Below are 19408 nucleotides of genomic sequence, written 5' to 3'. Positions count from 1 at the left end.
TTGTATTGCGATTACTAACCATTTTCCATTTTCCATTTGCTCTTCGCCCAATGCCATTTTCCGTTTTCCATTCTCCATTTCCACTGCCGCGACTCGGTTGTGTAAAATTCTAATAAAATTGATTATTGTTGTTCGATAGATACACGGCGTACGCGCAGACATACGCTTGCATTGCATATTGCTTATTCCAAAATCAATATAAATATATATGTATAAATTGTAAGAATTTCCATACAAAAATTTAGTAGGTACGTTACTTTAGACCTCGGTGTTATCTCATTTTGTTTTGTTTTCGTTTCTCGACTATGATACTGGACTTGCCCGTTTCACTCACGTTCGCCGTTCGTACAAAAAGTTTAGCAAAGCTATTTTAACCCCATTCGTTTTTCCCACGTTTTTACCGCCCACTCTTAACCAAACTTTTCGATATAGCAAATTGCGAGTACAAACAATCTTAAAACTGCGTAACGGTACATATACTGTAGGTATTATATAGCCAGAGCCAAGGGGTAGTTCGTATCTTGTGTAGTACCTCTGAAACACGTATAAAACATCTATTAACTATTAGGTCTGTGGGGAGTGTCTGTTTTCGGTTTCGTTTTCGGTTTTGGTTCTCTGTGGATTGTGTAGTTCCGTTATCGGGGTCCTGTGTGCCGTGTCTGTATCTAGCTAAGCGATCTCCGATTAGATATACCCGCCCCAATTGGTCCGTCCCTTCTGGCACTCTATCCTATCCACTACCCACCATCCTGTCCCAACGACGCTGACGGATATGTGCGGCACTAGCCCAAGTTCTGAACCCACCAGCACTGCCGACTTGTATCACAGTCGTAGGCCCTATCACTCTGCTCTCATTCGATCTGTAGGAATATACAAGGATTTCTTTTAGTGGTTCGGTAAGTTTTTGGTATCGTTGCGATAGTTTGTTTGTTAGGGTGGGTCGATTTGTTGAGCAAAAATACCTTGGGGGTCTATGTGATCCAAGACGAAGTAAAACAATGCGTATTATTGTTAAGAACTCAATGGCTAAAATTAATTTGTAATTGGGGTATCTTTAGGCCCAAAGCTTTCTATTGTTCAACAACAATCGACCCACACAAATGGTTGGGAGTTCCAGCCAGAGCTAGGAGCTCCTTCAACCCAGGCTTGCTTATTCGTAGAGATCCGCATTCCTGCGCGGAGACGTGGAACTGCCGTAGCTGAGCTGCGAGTCGGTCTTCTTCAGGATGGAGACGTGATGGGTGGGTGCGTCACCCGCCCGGTTGGCCATCAGCGAGTCCTGTTTGTGGAGCAATCCGCGTCGCTGGTCGGCGAACGAGATCACCGAGTCCTGCTTGACCAGCTGATGGCGTCGTTGCTCGGGTCGCTGGTCCACGAACGAGATCACGGAGTCCTGCTTCACGAACTTCTGTCGCTTGTCCAGCAGGGAGCTCGGGGTGGCTCCCGGGCGCCGGGCGACGTCCATGGCGACGCCGTCCCTGTCGGCCGGCATGTCGTTCAGGCCGTGGCCCGCCGCCCTACGCGCCTCCATGTAGGACACAATGGAGTCCTGCTTGGACAGCGACACCTTGGAGCCGTTGCTGTCCTGCTGGCACAGGGGTCGCCGGATGCCGGAGGCGTCGCTGCAGGAGCTCTCCTGCTTGATGAGGAACTGGCGCGAGCCGTGCGAGTCCTGCTTGAGCAGCATCTGCTGCGACAGGTTGCTGTCCTGCTTGAGCATCATGTTGTGGCGCCGCAGCGAGTTGTGCTCGTAGATGTAGGACACCGCATTGCTCTTGCTGCTCGGACTCTTCCGCGAGCTGTTCTGGTGGTAGTGCGACGACTTCCGGGTGCTCGTGGTGCTGGAGGCGATGGCCACGTTGTCGTAGTACCTGGGTAGTAAAGGAACGAGAAAGAAATGTTGGTTGACTTAGAGCTTGCGTAAGTTTTAGCCACCAACAAAGTAGAAATACGTACATTACAATAATTTAAAAAATAATACAAAAAAAAAAAATGTTAGTTTCATTCTTCATTTAAGTTATTAAAAATATTTTGTTTCTAACTTAAGCATGTTTAAATTAAATAAAATATTTACGTTTTCAATACTACAATTTCATCGAAATAGATTTTAAATTTTTTCTTCATGATTTTGTTTACCCCAATATATTTGCGTATTTTTACATTTTAGCTGTCGACTCACCTGAGCCGTCCGCAGCAGCTGCGCGACTTGATAATGGCAGCGAAGCCGCGCCGGTACTTCTTGTTCACCGAGTAGAGGATGGGGTTGATGCAGCTGTTCGAGGAGCCCAGCCACTGGGCCACCGGCATCACCTTCTTGAGGATCTCGAACTCCTCCTGCGAGATGTCCGAGCCGAACTTGATCCGCGCGAAGATGACGTAGAGCGGCAGCCAGGAGAGCACGAACAGGATGACCACGGCCACCAGCATCTTGATGACCTTCACCTTGCTCTTCTGTTGCATGCGGTCCATTTGGGCGTCCTTCGACTCGCCCGGAATCGACCTCGTGGAGACCTTGATCCAGATGAGCACGTAGCAGAGCGTTATCAGGGACATGGGCAGCAGGTAGCAGGCCACTAGGTTGGCCAGCAGGAAGTACAGGTTCCCATCGGTGCCCGGGGGCCAGACCTCCTGGCAGAGGAACTGCGGCTGCGAGTAGGCCGAGACGAGGGCGTCGGAGAAGACCTCCTCGGCGGGCACCAGGTCGAAGAAGAGCAGCCACGGTATGGTGGTCACCAGGGCGATCACCCATATGCCAATTATCATGATGCGAGCACGTCGCTTCGTCATCTGCTTCAGGGGCCACCAGATGGCAATGAACCTGTAAGTGAGAGGAGAGGTCCCAACAAAGGCTGTGTTTACCAGATAGTCAAAGTGGATCTCCTGCTCCGTCCTCGACTACATCTCGAGATGCCTCTGACGGCGCTGAGCCGTCAAGGATAATGGCAATCATCAGGCTGTCGAGTCGAGTCGAGGCGACGATGACGATGACGACACCGTTTCAACTAGGAGCCTGGCATGCAAATATCTCCGCTGATTAATTCGCACACGCAGGAGCCATGCTTAAGCCTTTTTCTGCTGAGTATTCGCTTTCCAATCTCGACTATTGAACCCGCCTGCTCCGCTCCCGAAAAACGTGGCACTGGGACGCTGTCTTCGGAGGGGGTCTCTGGAGCAGGGGTCTCATTTTTTATTCTGCTCGCCATAATGAATTGTAATTTGAATAAGAGCTGCGAGGTAGCGAGACGAGTCGGTATGGGGCCAACATCGAGTTCAGCATTTTTCATTTAGCTTAGTGCAGCCGGCTCATTGTGGCGCCCGCCGAATGGCCATAGACAAGGCTTGTCCCGTCCCGGCCGAACTGGGTTTTGCCCGGGAGCAACCGGGACCACAGCCATGTAATTACGTGCATTGTGCTCGTATTTTGGACTTGGGTCGTCGCCTGCGTCTGTCCGGCAAAAAACACTGGGCAGATAACACGGCGGTAATTCCATTAGAGGGCGGCCCCGTCCCAGAATCCCACTTCTCCTAAAAATAGCCTGCTTAACAATGTGCTCCGTACCCTCATCTCGGAATGCGGCCAAGAGGGCAGGGGGAAAGGCCAAAACAAAGCTGTCCGCAAGCCAATAATCAAATTGTCATAACGTTTATTTATAGGAGCAAACCAATTGCATTAGCATAACTCTGACCATGCGATTTGTATGCCCATAAATCAGGCGAGAGCCTAATTGAGTTCTTCGGGTGAGCGAGGCACTCGGAAAAATTCGCAAGAAATTTAGTTAGCGCAGTTTGATACAACTCCCTATTTTTAATTTGTTGTTCTCGATGTAGTATTCATTTCTATCAGAAGTGGATACTATATTTTTAATAATACATACACATTTAATCTGTTTAGTAAGGACCTGCTAAAAATATTTAATTTATACTTAATCAATTTCCTATTTCTTTTTTGAATATTTTTACTTAGCTAGAAATTAACTTTGAGAAAAATATAAAAAATTCGAATTTTAAACTATCGAAGAAGGTTTAGTATAATTCTCAAAATTATACTACCATAATTATTCTGAAAATTGAGGTAATTGTTTATCATACATTTCACTAAGTACATATGGTATGGTAAATCTCTTCGGGACGACAGTTCAGTGCCGTTGGCAAATTTGCTATATTTGCTAAGCCAAATGTATTCCCTCAGACTTCCCTAGCGAAATCAACCATGAATACTTTCCTGGAAAGCACTTTTTGCCGAAACAGCCAACGAAACTATTTCATACTCGCGCTTTTAAAGCCTTCCAGAAACGACCAGATAAATAATTGGATTTTTTCCCACAACCCCTTCCGAGTCCCAAATCCACGTGGTTTTATGAGGCTTATTCCGGTTCCTCCTGCGGTTACCCATACGCACTGTTGACATTTGCGAGGAAGACACAAAATCCGCAATGCCAGCGCCATAAAGTCACGACTATGTTTATAAGCGAGTGCCCTGATATATGGACTTTATGATTATACACAATCTACTTACGTATTTGGTAAAGAAACGACCCTAATTAAATAGCTTTGGCATAAGTATAAGAAAAGGCCAAGTCAGTGGGGCATTAGTGGCACAGCACATCCCCTAAGTCCGAGGAGAGATTTAAGTTTCGTGTTACAGATAATAAATCTTAAATTTCGATTCAGTTTACGATGGCTCGTAAAAGCACAAAGCAACAGCGAACGCGGCTAAAACAACTGGACAAACGGACATCGATGGAGGAGGATTTGGACCTGCTCCCCGATGGGTTGGGATTAAATGTGGGCGGTGGCTGACATGCGGGCCTGTGGGTGGCCAAACGATCAAATGATGTACTACGCCTTGTCCCCGTTGGCTGAAAAATGACAGTGCCAGAGACTCAGAAGCAGAAGCAAGGCCGGAGTCAGTGCCTCTGGCCACAACTCCCCATTCCCGGATAGTGGCCAGAAATTGATATAAATGGAAGTGCACATAAAGCCACGGGCGGCGGGCAAATCTTATTGTCCTCGAGGTTATGACTGCCACACGTCAGGGTGTTTCGGCAAAACTTGATAAATCAGTTGGTCACTTTATGGCCACATCGTTATCGCCATCGTTTTTTACACTTCGTGGGCCAGGAAGCGCAGGGCTGGCACTTCGATTCCTGGCGGCCAGCGATCAATGGTATCAATGGTATCGCGGCCAACAACATTCTAAGGCAATTGAGAATGCACAAAAACGAGAAACATGAAATTGATTGTAAGCAGCGCCTAATACGGACAAGGTGAGCCATGGTGGCATACGCTGAACTTGATCTTGAGACGACTGCTCCACTGACTCTCCTACATAACTAGCTAACTGCCTTACTGCCTTACTGCCTTACTGCCTAACTGCCCGATCTGACCAGTTTTCCACGCAGCTGATTGCATTGAGTGGCGCTCACTTTCGGCGCAAGTCTCCTATAAAAGCCGAACTCTGAGCCCGACTTGTCACCAGTTGACAATTACCAGTCATTAGCCCAGCTCATACTCCAGTTATCCCGCCAAAAACAAACACCACCCACAAAATGTTCAAAGTTGTGAGTATCCGTGGATAGAAAAATGTATAAAGTTTACAAAGCGTCATAAAATTCCTATTAGGAGCGCCTTAATGCTCAAACTCAAATCAACGGATTAAAGAACAAATTAAAAATTTGATTTTAGAATGAGTAAGATTAAAGTAACTTTTTGAGTCAGTTAAACCTTTTTAAAATCGCAATCGGCTTCAAATGTAAATAATAAGTAGGTCCTAGAAAGACAGAATAGCTCAACATAGCTATTCCTTAGTAGAGAAATTGCCAATAACTCATTAAAGAACATTTTATCCAAGTTCAAAAAGAGGAAAATGCAAATACGTATTTTCTGAGACACTTTTACTAGTGTCCCCAACTTAAAGTAATCCCATCTGTCAGCTATAAATATCGATATTCTCTGCGGAGTGGCAGCCACCTGCTGCTCCGGCTAATGCCACCAATCAAGCTAATCCGCGAACTTTGATCCGCCGCAGCTGTTCGTGCTCGCCGCCTTCGCCGCCGCCCAGGCGCACGCCCATCCCGGAGTGGTGGCCGTGGCTCCCGTGGTGGCCCACCCGGCGGTAGTCCACACCCCCATCATCCATCACGGCGCCCACTCGGTGCACTCGTAAGGCTCTTCACTTTCCATCTGCTTATCGCCCCCAGCACTTACTCTGTTTTCCCCCGCCCCCAGCCACGTTGTCCATCATCCGGCAGCCGTCAAGGTCATCACCCCCGTGGTCCACAAGCCCGTGGTGGCGGTGCATGCTGTCAGGCCGGTGGTTCCCCTGGTTCCAGTGCATCATGCCGCCCCCGCTGTCGTTGTGCATCATTAACTGCGCTGAATACAGAGTTGCCCCGTGCTTGTGCCCGATCCCAAACCCCATCCCGATCCTACCACCCAATCCCCACCCGACCCGACAACCGATCCCACAATAAAAGTTCATAGCCACGTAATTGGAGCGAGTGTTTTCAACTTACCTGTCCAGGGACACGGCAATTAGGCTGTAGACCGAGGCTGCCACGGAGACACCCTGTATGTAGGGCACAAACTTGCACATCAGCCATCCGAGCATCCAGGCTACAATTTGTTCAGCGTTGGGTTCGCGAAACATGGAAAAAAGAGGGGGAGGGAATGGGTAAATATTGGTCATAAACAATGCAAAAATTATGCTGAGAAACTTTCGGTCACATCGTCCTCGTTGCTCTAGTCGAGCACTGAGAGAAATAGTGGGGCTTTTCCTTTACATCTCAGAAAAACAGGAAATATTTCCTAAAGGCAAGTTTTTAACTGGGCTAAAGATCGTTTTATCTCATATTTATTTGGTTTGGACTCATATGTGATCAAGGTTTTTACAGTCCCTTCTTGAAACATTAACCGCCGCTTAACCAGGAGTTAAACAATTTCTGGCAACCGACTTTCTCATTCTTTCTTTATCTTTCCAATGAAAATTAAGTTAAGAATTTTACTTTATGATCTAAATAGCTTTATTCATCCCGCAAAAAAGATTTAACCATCTTTTTCCGTGAATTTTTCTAAGCCGGTACTTAACCAGTAGTTAAAAAATTGTGGTGCAAAGTGGGGCTCTCATCCTAAATGTGCTATATTTACTCTTGGCCCCAAACTAAAAGGTGGTATAACTATCCTCTGTTTTGTCCAAGTGCAGCGATAGTCGTAGTCACGGACAGTTGGGTTCGAGCTGTGCTCGGTCCCGGTTAGCGTTCAATGCTTCTTGTCACCGCCATCGCCATCGCCGCCGCCCACGTCCCGTCGTTGTTTGCTGACTGAGATTTATGTGCTGCATATCATTCATAATTTGGTGACAAGTCTCAGATTGCGCCCAGGCATTGGACAGGGAGTACCCGGACTGATGGACTGGGTGCCAGGAGCACTGGCAGCATAGTCTGCCCAGAGCCAGACCAGGGCGAACCGCAGCACTGCCTAAGTTAATTTGTATTCCTTTTATTCCATTTGATGGAAGATGCTGGATGGAAAATGGAAGACACGGGCCGCACTTTCGCATAGTTGTGCGTTATGAATTTTATGCTAAGAGGCATAACTCACTCAGACACAAAAGGTTATAAAGCACGCATGGGCGGGGCAGGGGTGCGAACTTGGCCAAGGTTGATGACAGTCGAGCGGAGAACGGCGCCCCAGGGCATGACATATCGAATGGCAATTAAACAAGTGCCAGAGCGGGCCACACATCATTAGCAGCTAGCAGTTGGCAGTAGGAGTTCACGGAGTTCAATGCTCGCCGGAGGAGACGCCTCCTGAGTTGTGGCGCTTCTAATTTCCTGTCTCGTCCGCCTGTCTTAGTCTTATCTGGGCTTGTTGTCGCATTTTATTATGCATACGCACCGTACGCCCAATAAAAGCCAACTTTAATGTGATTTGGCACATAAAAATATAAATATTATTGGTGCTTTGTGCAAGTGAACTTAGCTTGGCTTTCGGCGGGGCTTCGCCTTGGTTTCGCCTTGGGTTTTTGGCCAGGTCCTGGTCGGGATCATGTGGCTGCGTGTGCGTTTTTGGCCAGGACAAGACATTGGACCGAGGACAGACAGACAAACAATCAAGTGTGTGTACTCAGGACAGCGACTCGAATGGGTTTTCGGTTTTATTCCTTCGATTTGAAATGGCTGGAAAGGCAGGGCAGACCTGCAAGTGCAACAGACTGGATCCGATGCCATTAATGCGAGTCTATTTGGCCACTCTCTTGATGTTATGCTGATAAGGGTGAACCCTGATGTATGGCGGTCTGCGAGGGCCCTTGACTGCGCAAACTTTATGCTTTCAAGTTGTCTAAAACAATTTAAATTCAAATTCGGTTGCGAAATGCTCCATCACTTGCGGGCCGGCGGATTTGGATTAGCATCGCCCTACACACTCGCCAAGAACTTTTCAAAAATAGTAGTTTGCCCAGCTTCCCTTTGGCAAGTAAACAGCCTAATTGGATATGCAATTCTATTAGGACAGGCGAACGTGACTCGCCAGGCTGGTCGGGGATTAGAGCTTGCATCAGTGCACTCGGGCAGTCAAGTGTCTTAACCAAGTTTATAATATTCCGGGCTCGGCGGAGTGAAGTGACTTTTCGATAATCGCAAGCAAACAATGGTTTTTGCGGTGAGCAGGGAATTTATTTCGACAGATTAAAATGTCGAACACTGTTTCACAAGTCAATTTGTGTTTCCACATGTGGCATTCCACCGATTTTCAGTAAGGGCCAGACAAAATTACATTTGAAGTGTTGTTTTTATGTGGAATGGTTAGAAAGGAAATTTATGAACTGTAGAGGATTAATGAAACTAAAGAAAATAAAAGGTCTAAGGTTGGCATAAATGAGGAGTTTATTATTAGGAGGAAATTTATTTCTGTTAAATAAACAAGAGCTTTTTGCGGTTGAAAAGGTAAAAAAAAATTATTTTTAGAAAGTGGAGGAAAAATATGGTTTCATAAAAACACACAGTCAAGCTTTTCAGCTCACAAACATAATTAAAGGTTCTAAAGGTTCACTAAAAGTCAAAGTTCATTGCAGGCTTTAACTAATAATAATAATTATTATTGTGTTGCTCAAACATAATTATGGGTACCAAAATATGTAAAGGTAGGTTATTCCCTTTAAATAAATATTAAAGGTTTCCTAAACAGAAAATATCTGTATCTATCAAAACTCCTGAATTAATCAAAAAACATAGAGTAATACATAGCCAACCGAATTCCTGTTAATAACCGAACTTTTGGGGTTCATTAATGTGTTGTACAAAAATAATTGAAGGTACCCAAACAACCTTAATTGACTCGCGTGTCGATGCGACCCTGGAACTCCTTGGGCCCCACCAATTTGTGGTCTCAAGGAAAACCAAACACGCCTCAGCTGGCTCGGCAAACACCCAGCTTCCCGCGCCAAGGTGGGGAGGACGGGTGTTTGATCCGACTTGGAGTGTGCTTGACATGGCGACATATGGCCCACAGACGGCTCCGTTTATAAGCGTAAGCTGGTGCTCAATATTGATCAACTGCGGGAGATAATATCAATCGATACTCGGGCTTATCGACAGCCTTCGATTGGGGGTGGCGCGGTGGGGAAATACCTTCCCCACCCACCCTTAAGAAAACGTCAAGTGAGACCTAAGCCTTTTATTTTCCGTCCTCTTGCCCTCGTTACTGGGGAACTTTTGTTTTCGGTTGGCACACAGGCAAAAATATTATTTGTAGGGCTTTAGCATCGGTATAAATTAATATATTTGGAAGCCATTTTAAAAAGGTTTTTTTTATAAAAGTGATATTTTAAAGTTAATTTTAATTTCTTATAAAGAACATTGGTTTTAGCAAGGTAAGAGTGAAAGATATATAACTTAAAAATATTTTCTTAAGCAGTTAGGGGCTTTTAAATAACTGATGAAAAGTGACTCGGCTAAGAAAATAATTTAATATCAATTGGGTAAACTTTGAACGGTTCTGTAATAAAAATGTTATTATTTCTCGCATTTTCAATCTCATGGTTCCTGCTGTGCAGGCAAAGTGGATTGGATTCTTTTGGCATTGCGGATTCGTTTCGCTGGCGGCATTGTCATGCACGGAGTTCGTCGTAAAGTTAATGAAATAATCAGGCGTGACAAATCCGCAGGTTCGATTGGAGTGGGCGTAAAGTGGGCGTGGGGTGTAGTGAAGTGGCCATGGAGTAGGCGGAACAAACACTTCTGGCCAACGCGTTATTGTTATGATTATGGCCGCGGCGTCACGTCCTGCGGCGACCTCTGTGGCAACTAGTCGGAAAATTGAATACCACAGCCAGTTCGCACAGAAATTTCCGAGGGAGTCTGGCTGGGAATAGGTATCGGAAAGGGAATCAGAATCGGGGGTCCTCGAGGTGAGATATGGAATTGCTGGAGCTGGCAGACTGCAGATCGTAGGAGGATAGGTCAGAGGTTGGATGCCAAGCGCCGCCGGCACGTAGGAACTAAATTAAAATACAATCGGCGCGCAGAGAGTGCTGCAAAATGACTTCATCATGGAGAAGGGAATGGGGGGTCTGGGCATTCCGCGGCGTTACGCATACGCCGCGTTCGCCCGGCACAAATCACGTGGCCCCCTTAATGAACAAACGGGCAACGTGACTTACAGATGCGCCTAACGCCCGCCTGCGATGCGGATCTAAAAGGGCCGTAATGATAACGATTCCATACCAATCACAATCCTCGTACCATCCCCCATTGATAAAGCGCCACAACAATGGCCATAAAGCGCCATTTGGGACAATTGCTGTTGCTGTTGCAAGGATATCCTTCGTCTCAAGGCGGCATCGTAGCTGGGAAATCAATTCATTTCGCATTTTATTGGATTTCGAAGCACACACATAAATAAGAGCCACCCACAGGGCGCCCAGCGAACCCACCCACCCACGAGTAGCCCAGGCCCAACCCAGCACAGGTGCCCCCACCCCCACACACCCCGACCCGCACACACAGGGTGTATAACCCTGACTATTAGGTTTGCCAGGCGAAATATTTAGGTCAATTCATCCAGCCGCAAAGAGCCTTGAATGCAAACAACCTTCCATTGCAATTCTGAGGCTTGAAGGTGTGCTTAGATAATGGCGCTGCCAGCGGCGATGGCCACTGCTGGCGTCGCTGCCCACGCCGACTGCGACTGAGACTGCGACGTCGCCTTTGACGGCTCGAATTTGATTTCATATAATTCAGTTTGATGGCAAAACACGGCGACCATCCACCCACCCACCTGGCCCCCCGTGGGGTGAGTCGTTGCAACTATCAGACAGCAGCGAGCAATGTTCGATGTGCAAATATGCCAAACCTGCGAACTCCCACGCACGGTGCCCTGCACAAAGGGAAAAAATCTAGATGATAATATCACAGCGGAGCGAGGGAACTAACATAGTGGGGGAGGGGATTGGAAACAGCTCTCCCAATGATTTGTTCCAAACGAAACAGACTAGATCCTAAGTTTAGGGTTCTACAACTGGATCAGGTTTATGTTTACAAAGCCAATTAAAGAAGTGGCGAATGATTTTGGGTTTTAAAAACGAAGTATACTGCTGAAAAACAGTTAGGAGAACAGTTAAGTAGAACTTTAACATTTCTAAAATTTTTTCATGTTAGTTAGAGCGTAAAGCGAGAAGAAAAATACTAACCAGTTGTCTGTAAAATATATAAAATCAAACAGTGATATTTTATTTTCAAAATACTACTCTTGTCTTCAGCGATTTTGTACAAAAGTTACATTAAATATTTGTTTCAAAAGGCATAGAAATCGGACAATATTACGGTAAAATAACTGTTGAAAAATGATGATATAAGATTAAAAAAAGTCAATTTCATAAAAAGTATGTTCTTATTCTCGTTAAAATACTGCTATTCCAAATATATATTTTTCCATAGAAATATAGCTGGTAAGCATAAGATTAAAATATATTAAAAAATTTTACTCTATTACAAAAGAATCCCCTTCCAATACACATTTTTTAATGCAAAATATTTCCCCTGTACTTGCGCTATTTATCATGGGTCGCTTTGAGCCCGCTGCCTTCGATTTAAGCTTCAGCAGGTTGTCGAAACTGAATAGGAATGTGAGTGGGGTTGCGCGTTGAAGGGGTAAGCGGGGTGAAGGGGTGAGGAATGTGCCACCCCGAGGCCCCAATGCCAGCGGGAGGGCTGCAATTTGTTGTGACTGGCGTTTTTGCTTAGGCCTCAGCGGCTGAGCCCAACTGGCAGGAGGTGGCCAAAGGGTGCCCCAGCCCAGCCAGCCACCAGCCACCAGCCACCAACCACCCAGCCACCCAGCCACCTACCACCCCCTGTGACCCACTAAGAGCTGTCGGCCCTGCGCCTAGCTTGAATTTGTGAAATTAGGTCAGTTTTGTGTCGATGATCCTTTGGGCCACCCCGAAAGCAGCAACAAATGCACCAACACATCCGCAGCGGAGAGCACAAACAGGGCGCGGAGAGAGTGAAAGAGCGGGCAGAGAAAGCGGAGAGAGTGCGCAGTGCCACAGACACGGAGACAGGCACTCACACCCACTCACAATGCAGGCGGAGGTAAGCTCATTCACTTTTTCGCCACTCGCTTCATTCGTTCCTGGCCGCTTTCACTCGGCAGCCTTCGTTTACTACATTTCCCCCAGGGGGAGGGGCTTTTCCACCCGGGGTGGAGAGATGACAATGGATGGGCCCCGGTGCAGTGCCGAGTCTTAAAGTCGAGCTACACAGGGATATAGCTGGCAAATGTTCTACCATCCTCCATTTACATTTGACAGCTCCCACAGGATAAATTAATTAGTCCATCTTTAATTGAATATTTAAAATATTTAATGGCAATTACAAAGATAAGTGAAGTATAATTACTTTTTACTATGGATAACAACTATTGAGGTCTAGTATTCCATAAACTCTAATGATATTTTTTCATTTTCTTTTCAAAAGGCATAGAAAATAGTAATTCAATTATATTGAAACTTTAATTAAACCCTTTATTTAAAATATACTTAATTGGCCAATTGTCAATACATTTAAATAATAGTTCGCAAAAAAAGGCGACAATTAGTTTTAGATTTAATCTTTAAAATAATTGGTTTCCTTCCGAACACATAATGTTCATTTTCGTAAATCGTATTAGAGAGTTTCGTTAAAATCTAGATGCCAAGGAAATTACGCACTGAATCCTAATGTTAAATCATTTTGACTTCCCATGACCTAAACAATTTTAATTAATATATTTCACATTTTTTCTCGGTGTATCAACAAGGGAAAGAGAGTTCTCGTAGGGCAGAGCCACTTGATTGGCAACACTTGGCACAACCTGCGAGCCTACGACCTGGCATTGGTTTCGGGGACCTGGGACTGGGGCAGCCATCGGAGGCAAATTGCAGTGGCGGATTGGAGGATGGAACCTGCATGGCGTGCTCCACAATCGGAATTTGATTTACCAAGGATTTCGATCATTTTTCCATGTCGACGGCGATTTGCATAGACATTTGCCACTCTGCTCACCTTCCCGGCCGGGAGTACGACTATCAATTTGGATGACAGCCCACAAGTCCGTAAGAGCAGGGGAAAGCGGATAGATAGAGACAGAGTATCTAATGGATTCAGCAGAAAGGGACAGATAGACAGATGGATGGACGGATGGATAGGCATGTCAGGCAAATTTATTTAAATTAAAGCATACAATTATGCGTAGCCTCGTTTATCGGGTCGTTTGTGGGTCGTCGCTGGGATTTGGAATTGGCCTTTAATTAAATAGACACTTGTACTTGGGCCCTGGCGGATTGTCAGTTCCGAGAAGGTTAGCTGGAAAGTCTTACAAATTAATTTAATTGAGTGCGAACATCTTTTCGTTGTTACGGAGATTTACCGCTGAATAGTGGAGGACTGCCCTTGGTGTCTCTCGACATGCACCATTTTTGCTACTCCACTTCATTAATTAAAGTTAAATGCCTGTCTATTTTTAAATTTATGGTTTCAAAAGCAGAAAGCTTTTAAAAGTAGATACTTAAACTTGACATTTTCCAGGCTTATCATCTGCTGCATCGTAATATCCCCTTTTATGCAAGCACTAAAAAATCAGGGGACGCCAGCGAGTCTGCCACATAAACTGCAGTTTCCAAATAAACGGAAACCAAGTATGTCTGTTGGGAATAAGAGTCTTCAAACTAAAACATAACCCTATATGAATAAGCAGCCATTTTATCATTTCTGGCCAACTCTACCGGTGCAAAAAAGCTGACCACTTTTTCCTGTAACATTTATGCCGACATTAGCTCTAATGAGGCCCCATTACACTTGCTCTCGTACAAATCGTACATATTACGCATACGCAGCGTAAGCACGCAGAAGCAACAACTCTCGCCAGTGCCATTTGCCAGGGCTTTATCTAAGCGGCGATTAATTGTAGCACATAAATCGGGCTAATATGCAGAACCAACGGAAAACTCTACGCCCTAATGTGTCCCCGAGTGGCTGGGCACATAAATAAATCCCTACATCTTACGGAATTAAGGAGATACTTACGCACAAAGATGTTGCCAATCAGAGTGGCCGGCAGGCAGAAGACAATGACTAGGATGTCCGCAATGGCCTGAGGTTGCGTGGCAGAATGGGAATGTAAATTTTATTTCAAATTAATGGAGTTCGTCTGGGGAATGTGAGATTCATGCGGCGCTTCACCCACCAGATTCACGATGAAGTAGTTGGTCACGGTGCGCATGCGAGGGGCCCGCAGGACTACGGCAATCACGAAGCTGTTCCCGATGAGGCCCACCAGGAAGACGACGATGTAGGCCACGCAGTAGACCATGGACATGGCCAGCGAGTGGCGGTACAGGGGATCGAATCCGAAGTCCACGCTGCCGTCCAGCTGCTCCCAGCGGAGCACTCCGCTGTCGTTGTACGACTTGGTGGCCGCCACCGACGCCGCCGAGATCAGGCTGGTCGTGGCCGGCGAGAGGTTCAGCAAGTTGGCATAGTAGGTGGATGAGGTGGCGTCGGCGATGGCCAGCGACTTGCTCCGCGCCGTGGTGGTGGCGCTGGCCGCCGCCAAAGTGGCTATCAGGGAGCTCGCCGCCGGGGCCACCGTGGTGGTCAGGACGGTGCCCAGCAGAGTGTCGGTAATGGGGCCGTTACTCAGTTTAATGGCACTCGATGCGCTCGAGGAGGTGCCACTGCCGGCGCTACTGCTGCCATTCAATTCGTTGAAACTCAAGAGGTTCTGCAAATCGACGAAATTATGCGTGAAATTATTATAATCCCCGGCGAGGGCGGCTTCCTCCATTGTCTCCTCCGCCTTTCCCGGCGCCAATGTGGCCATTATAGGCATGGGCACGGGCACAGGCATCCCAGTCGAACTGGGAATGTCGCCACTTGTGTGGCCCTTATGCTTTCGCTTGCGAGTCCGACCGCTGGCTGCCATCATCCGGCCGTCTTGATTAGGCGGATGGCACTTTCACTGGCGCCTCGCCTTCGCTATCTTCGCCTGGTATCTCTGTCACTATCTCTATCTCGGTTGTTTAGAAAAGGTCTATAAAAATGGCATCGTCAGTTGGCATTTCGTTGGCTTGTTTTTCTTGGGATATGCAGGAAGTTTCGAGGCTTTTGTGGATTAGAAAACTGTTTAATTAGCACTCGCGGCCCAATGTCTCGTTTAACCGGGGGTTATGTTTGCCCATGAAGTTGCACAACAAACTCGCTTTGGCCGCCCAAGGTTTTCCTCTTCCTTCTCTGGTATTTTTTTTCGGAAGCCACCTACAACAGTTTGTTGCCATTTCGGATGCGAATCCGAGTGCGGAATGAAATGGCTGGCTGGTCGTTCGTCAGCTGGTTGACGTTGCCTTGGCTGGCATTACGAAAAAGTCGGCGGCCCAAGGCCTCGTGTGCATATTTCAGATAAGGCCAAATGCTGGGTGCCTGGATAAATGCAGCTGGAGGGGATCGGAGATCGGAGCCGAGGGCACGGGTCCTGGGTGCTCAAGGACATGGTCACAGCCGCACAGTTCCAACACATGCGCGTCGCTAATTAATTTTAATGCCGTTTTTGCCATTGTTTGGCTGGATGTTTTTGGCACAATTGAAAAACGAAGGGAGCGTGCACTTTGACCTCAAAAAACACGTCGAACCAACATCGAGCCAACGAGCAATTGAGCAGCTCAATAGCAGCGCATAAAAATTCCATTAAGCACAACTGCCAAGCGCACGCAGCACTCTTCGATTGAGTGCCGAAAAATTGCCAGTAAGCATTGAAACAATTGCTAACAAACGAAGCCAGGACGGCATTCTTTTGTGCGGTTCCATGGGAGTGTCTACATCAGACAAACTGGCGACTAAGGACCCCTCGTCACACAATTCAAGCTGTCCAGGCACGGGAAAAAATTGCTGTCCCTCGGATAACCCATGGGAGGTTTCCTTTTTACTATTGAAATGTATCTCTCACTTAGGAGTGGGGCTTCCTTTCAAAGCGTCCTATTTTAGTGTCTATAGCTATCAAGTTAAGATACTCTTTTTTTAAAGATTTTAAATATTGTTATGCCGATGACTAAGTAAGCCTTTCCTCGAAATGTAGAACAAGAAAAAAAACATTTCTTGATAATATATCTTATTTTTCCTTCTTCAACTTATTTTTAGACATTAAATGGTCAAAAAACTCTTAATAACAAAAAAAAAAAACAGAAAAATTATCAAAATTCAAAGACTTTTCCAACAAGACAGTTCCGAATGGTAATCTCAAAATTCCTACAGAAACAAAGCTGTACTAATATTTGCGTAGGCAGTGCCATCAGTTAAGAAGTTTTAACTGTTGATGCCAAGTGAAAAGTCAACTTTCTCCGTGTAGCTGGCAGCTGGTGCGCCCTTCGCCATCCGATTGGGCTCCTTCCTCGAGCGTGAAAGTGCTTGAGACCTAATTGAGCTTACATGCCCGCTGGCCATCGCGCAGGAGATGCCAGTGCCGATGGTCCTAAGACTTGGGCCCCCAGGGCACAATAGGGCGTAGGAACTAGTGTCAACACAGAGGGCCTGACAAATCAGCCATGGGCCAACTAATTAAACTGTCGGGGCTGGAGGAGCCTGCAAGATGAGATGCAATTCCTGCAGGACTTCACACTGCCAGGTGGCGAGGAAGAGCAAAAGCCAGAGCAAACACAAACACTACCCCGGATAAATCGGCAGGACATGGACACTCGAAAGGTTAACAGTACGCGTGGTCGTTTCCGTGATGCCGTGGGTCGTGGATATATAGTCATCCGCCCCTGGGGCGACCGCGTTGTCAACGGATGCGCGTCTGAATGAGGACTGCTGGCACTGCGGCCGCGGCAGCTCGTTTTTCAGGCCAAATGGAGACGATGGGAGCCGAGGCGACGGACAGGATACGACTGAATGTAGGTCTTTCCTTCGGCTGTGGGACTCGGACTCGCAGATGGAGTGGGCCACCCACCCACTCGGGTCGGGCGGGTCGTGCGGTTCGTCCTTGTGCCGCCTATGTACTCGCTGAGCGCTGAACCAACGGCCCTCAAATGCAATGACAGAGCTCTCCTATATATGTTTATGCCCGTAGTTTTCTACCGTTCCCGTTCCGTACTTTTCGCAGGCTTAGCGCACAACTTTGTAGGCTTAAAACTGAAGGACCACATTTGGCAATATCCAAGGTTGGATCGTTGGAAATGTCAGGGCAACCGTGTGGGAGGCTGCGCTCCCACACCCAAGCTAGAACCCAAGCCCAAACCCACACCCGAACCCCAAACCCAAACCCATTTGGGATTCATATTCATCATATGCTCATTTCGGGCCCTCTTCATAAATACGTTTATTATGCCATTTGACTTCTGGCCATTGTTTGATGCGTGTCAGCCAGCCTGCGGCAGGATGTGGAACAAAACCGAGAGCAACAAGAGGACCACACGGCGTATACGCAATTTCCGTGCTGGCCCATTATGCTGGCGCTTTTGTTCGTCTCGTGTCAATTGCTTTCGGCTGTCCGTTTGTTTATGATTATGTGGCACTTCCCTGCAATTGTTCCCGTGCAACTTGACTTTATGGCGGAACATGGAGATCCTTCCGCTCCGCTCCGCTCCGTTCCGGACATTGCTTAAGCTGGGTCGGCAATTAAATCTCTGTCGACCGATACAAAATAATCCAAACTTTGCATACTTTTTGTTTGAAGTTTAATGGCAGTTTTCAAGTTTCGCAGCTCGGCTCGTTAGCATTCAGTTTGCGCTCGAAGCTGAGCACTCTGTTGCTCAAGGATGTGCAGGAAAGTCGGGAAACTCACTCACTCAGCCAGCCACCCTCGCTCTCTTCGGGGAGTGGGTTGGAACCCACCCCGAGGTCGATTGAGCCCAGGATGCGCGTGCGTTTGCAACAGCTGGCTTTCCTGCTCAGCCAGCGGCCAAAGGTTCAAAAACCTTGTGTTTGGTTCGGCACTCGCAAACATTTGGCCACTCGCCAGCCTGCACTGAGCCGATCCGGGGGTGGGTTTTTCTGCTGACAATCTGAAGAGTTGCGAGGGGTTCAAGGCGCAAGTAGGTAGATCGTTTTAAACTGGATTATAAAATGTATGCGGCAGCTGCATATGTAACTGGGAGCACGAAAGGAAAACAATTTTACTACTAAATTATAAAAGATAAAATAATTATTAGAAAAACAACTATTCTCCATTTGCAAAAATGTAAGTATCGACAATCTTCAAATATTAAAAATAAAACCAATGTGTATATGTATAATTTTGAGTTTTTTGTGTTTAATGCGTATTGTTCATTTCTTATTTTGAATATGCCCGTCTCACAGATGTCGATAAATATTCTTATTTTATTGTACACAAGGTTCAGCGCCTTTTATCTACATGTGGCCGACTTTCGTACTAGAGTTTTGTCGTTGTTACTCGACATGTATATTACATTGTTAAACTCAGTGGTCAATAAATAATCTGCCTCAATTGGTATCTTAAAAATCTTAAGTGCGTTTGTATGACAAAAATTGAGCATAGCACAGTTATAAAATAAATTCTATTAAATACATGTACTATAAATATGAAATTCTCAATTTTTGCATAGCTTAAGAATGGAGTTTTTTTATGGAATATTCCACATGAAAAATGACAACCCTGTGGGTCAATACAAATGCAATCTTTTGGTCTCTCTCACTAAACAGGAAATTTTCTGTCTCCGTCTAGAAATTTCCAATTTACACTACACAACAAAATGGCGTCGATAGATTTATACGACGTCTCATTCGCAAACAAATAATTTCCAGATAAGAAGAGGAATTTACAAATATTATATTACTCAAAGTTTCAAAAAGTGTCTAAGTTTATAACTTTTGAAGCTAGCCGAACAGGATATAGAGCATTCTCTTAATTAAATGAAGTA

The 19408-nt window shown here is 46.2% G+C and overlaps 2 protein-coding genes across 2 annotated transcripts; one reads left to right on the top strand and one right to left on the bottom strand.

Annotated features, from left to right (window-relative positions):
- Nucleotides 1-829: 829 nt before the first annotated feature.
- Nucleotides 830-15465, bottom strand: LOC108027437 (neuropeptide SIFamide receptor). Its single transcript, XM_017098886.3, has 5 exons — nt 14725-15465; nt 14565-14631; nt 6516-6615; nt 2180-2818; nt 830-1871 (listed from the first exon to the last, which is right to left on the bottom strand). The coding sequence occupies exons 1-5, from the start codon at nt 15463-15465 to the stop codon at nt 1151-1153; spliced, it is 2268 nt and encodes a 755-aa protein (XP_016954375.1). The 3' UTR covers nt 830-1150.
- On the top strand, nt 5550-6370 carry LOC108027438 (cuticle protein LPCP-23). Its single transcript, XM_017098887.2, has 3 exons — nt 5550-5561; nt 6029-6162; nt 6229-6370. The coding sequence occupies exons 1-3, from the start codon at nt 5550-5552 to the stop codon at nt 6368-6370; spliced, it is 288 nt and encodes a 95-aa protein (XP_016954376.1).
- Nucleotides 15466-19408: the final 3943 nt, after the last annotated feature.

This window comes from Drosophila biarmipes, chromosome 3R (assembly GCF_025231255.1).
Source record: "Drosophila biarmipes strain raj3 chromosome 3R, RU_DBia_V1.1, whole genome shotgun sequence".
NCBI lineage: Eukaryota > Metazoa > Arthropoda > Insecta > Diptera > Drosophilidae > Drosophila > Drosophila biarmipes.
Note: the sequence above shows the minus strand (reverse complement) of the source record. Positions and strands in the feature narration are given on the sequence as shown.

Coding starts and splice junctions, on each gene's coding strand:
- LOC108027437 (XM_017098886.3), bottom strand. CDS start 15,465: ATGATGGCAGCCAGCGGTCGGACTCGCAAGCGAAAGCATAAGGGCCAC. Junction 6,616..14,564: donor GATTGGCAACATCTTTGTGC/GTAAGTATCTCC, acceptor AACAAATTGTAG/CCTGGATGCTCGGATGGCTG. Junction 2,819..6,515: donor ATTGCCGTGTCCCTGGACAG/GTAAGTTGAAAA, acceptor TCTCACTTACAG/GTTCATTGCCATCTGGTGGC.
- LOC108027438 (XM_017098887.2), top strand. Junction 6,163..6,228: donor GGCGCCCACTCGGTGCACTC/GTAAGGCTCTTC, acceptor CCCCGCCCCCAG/CCACGTTGTCCATCATCCGG.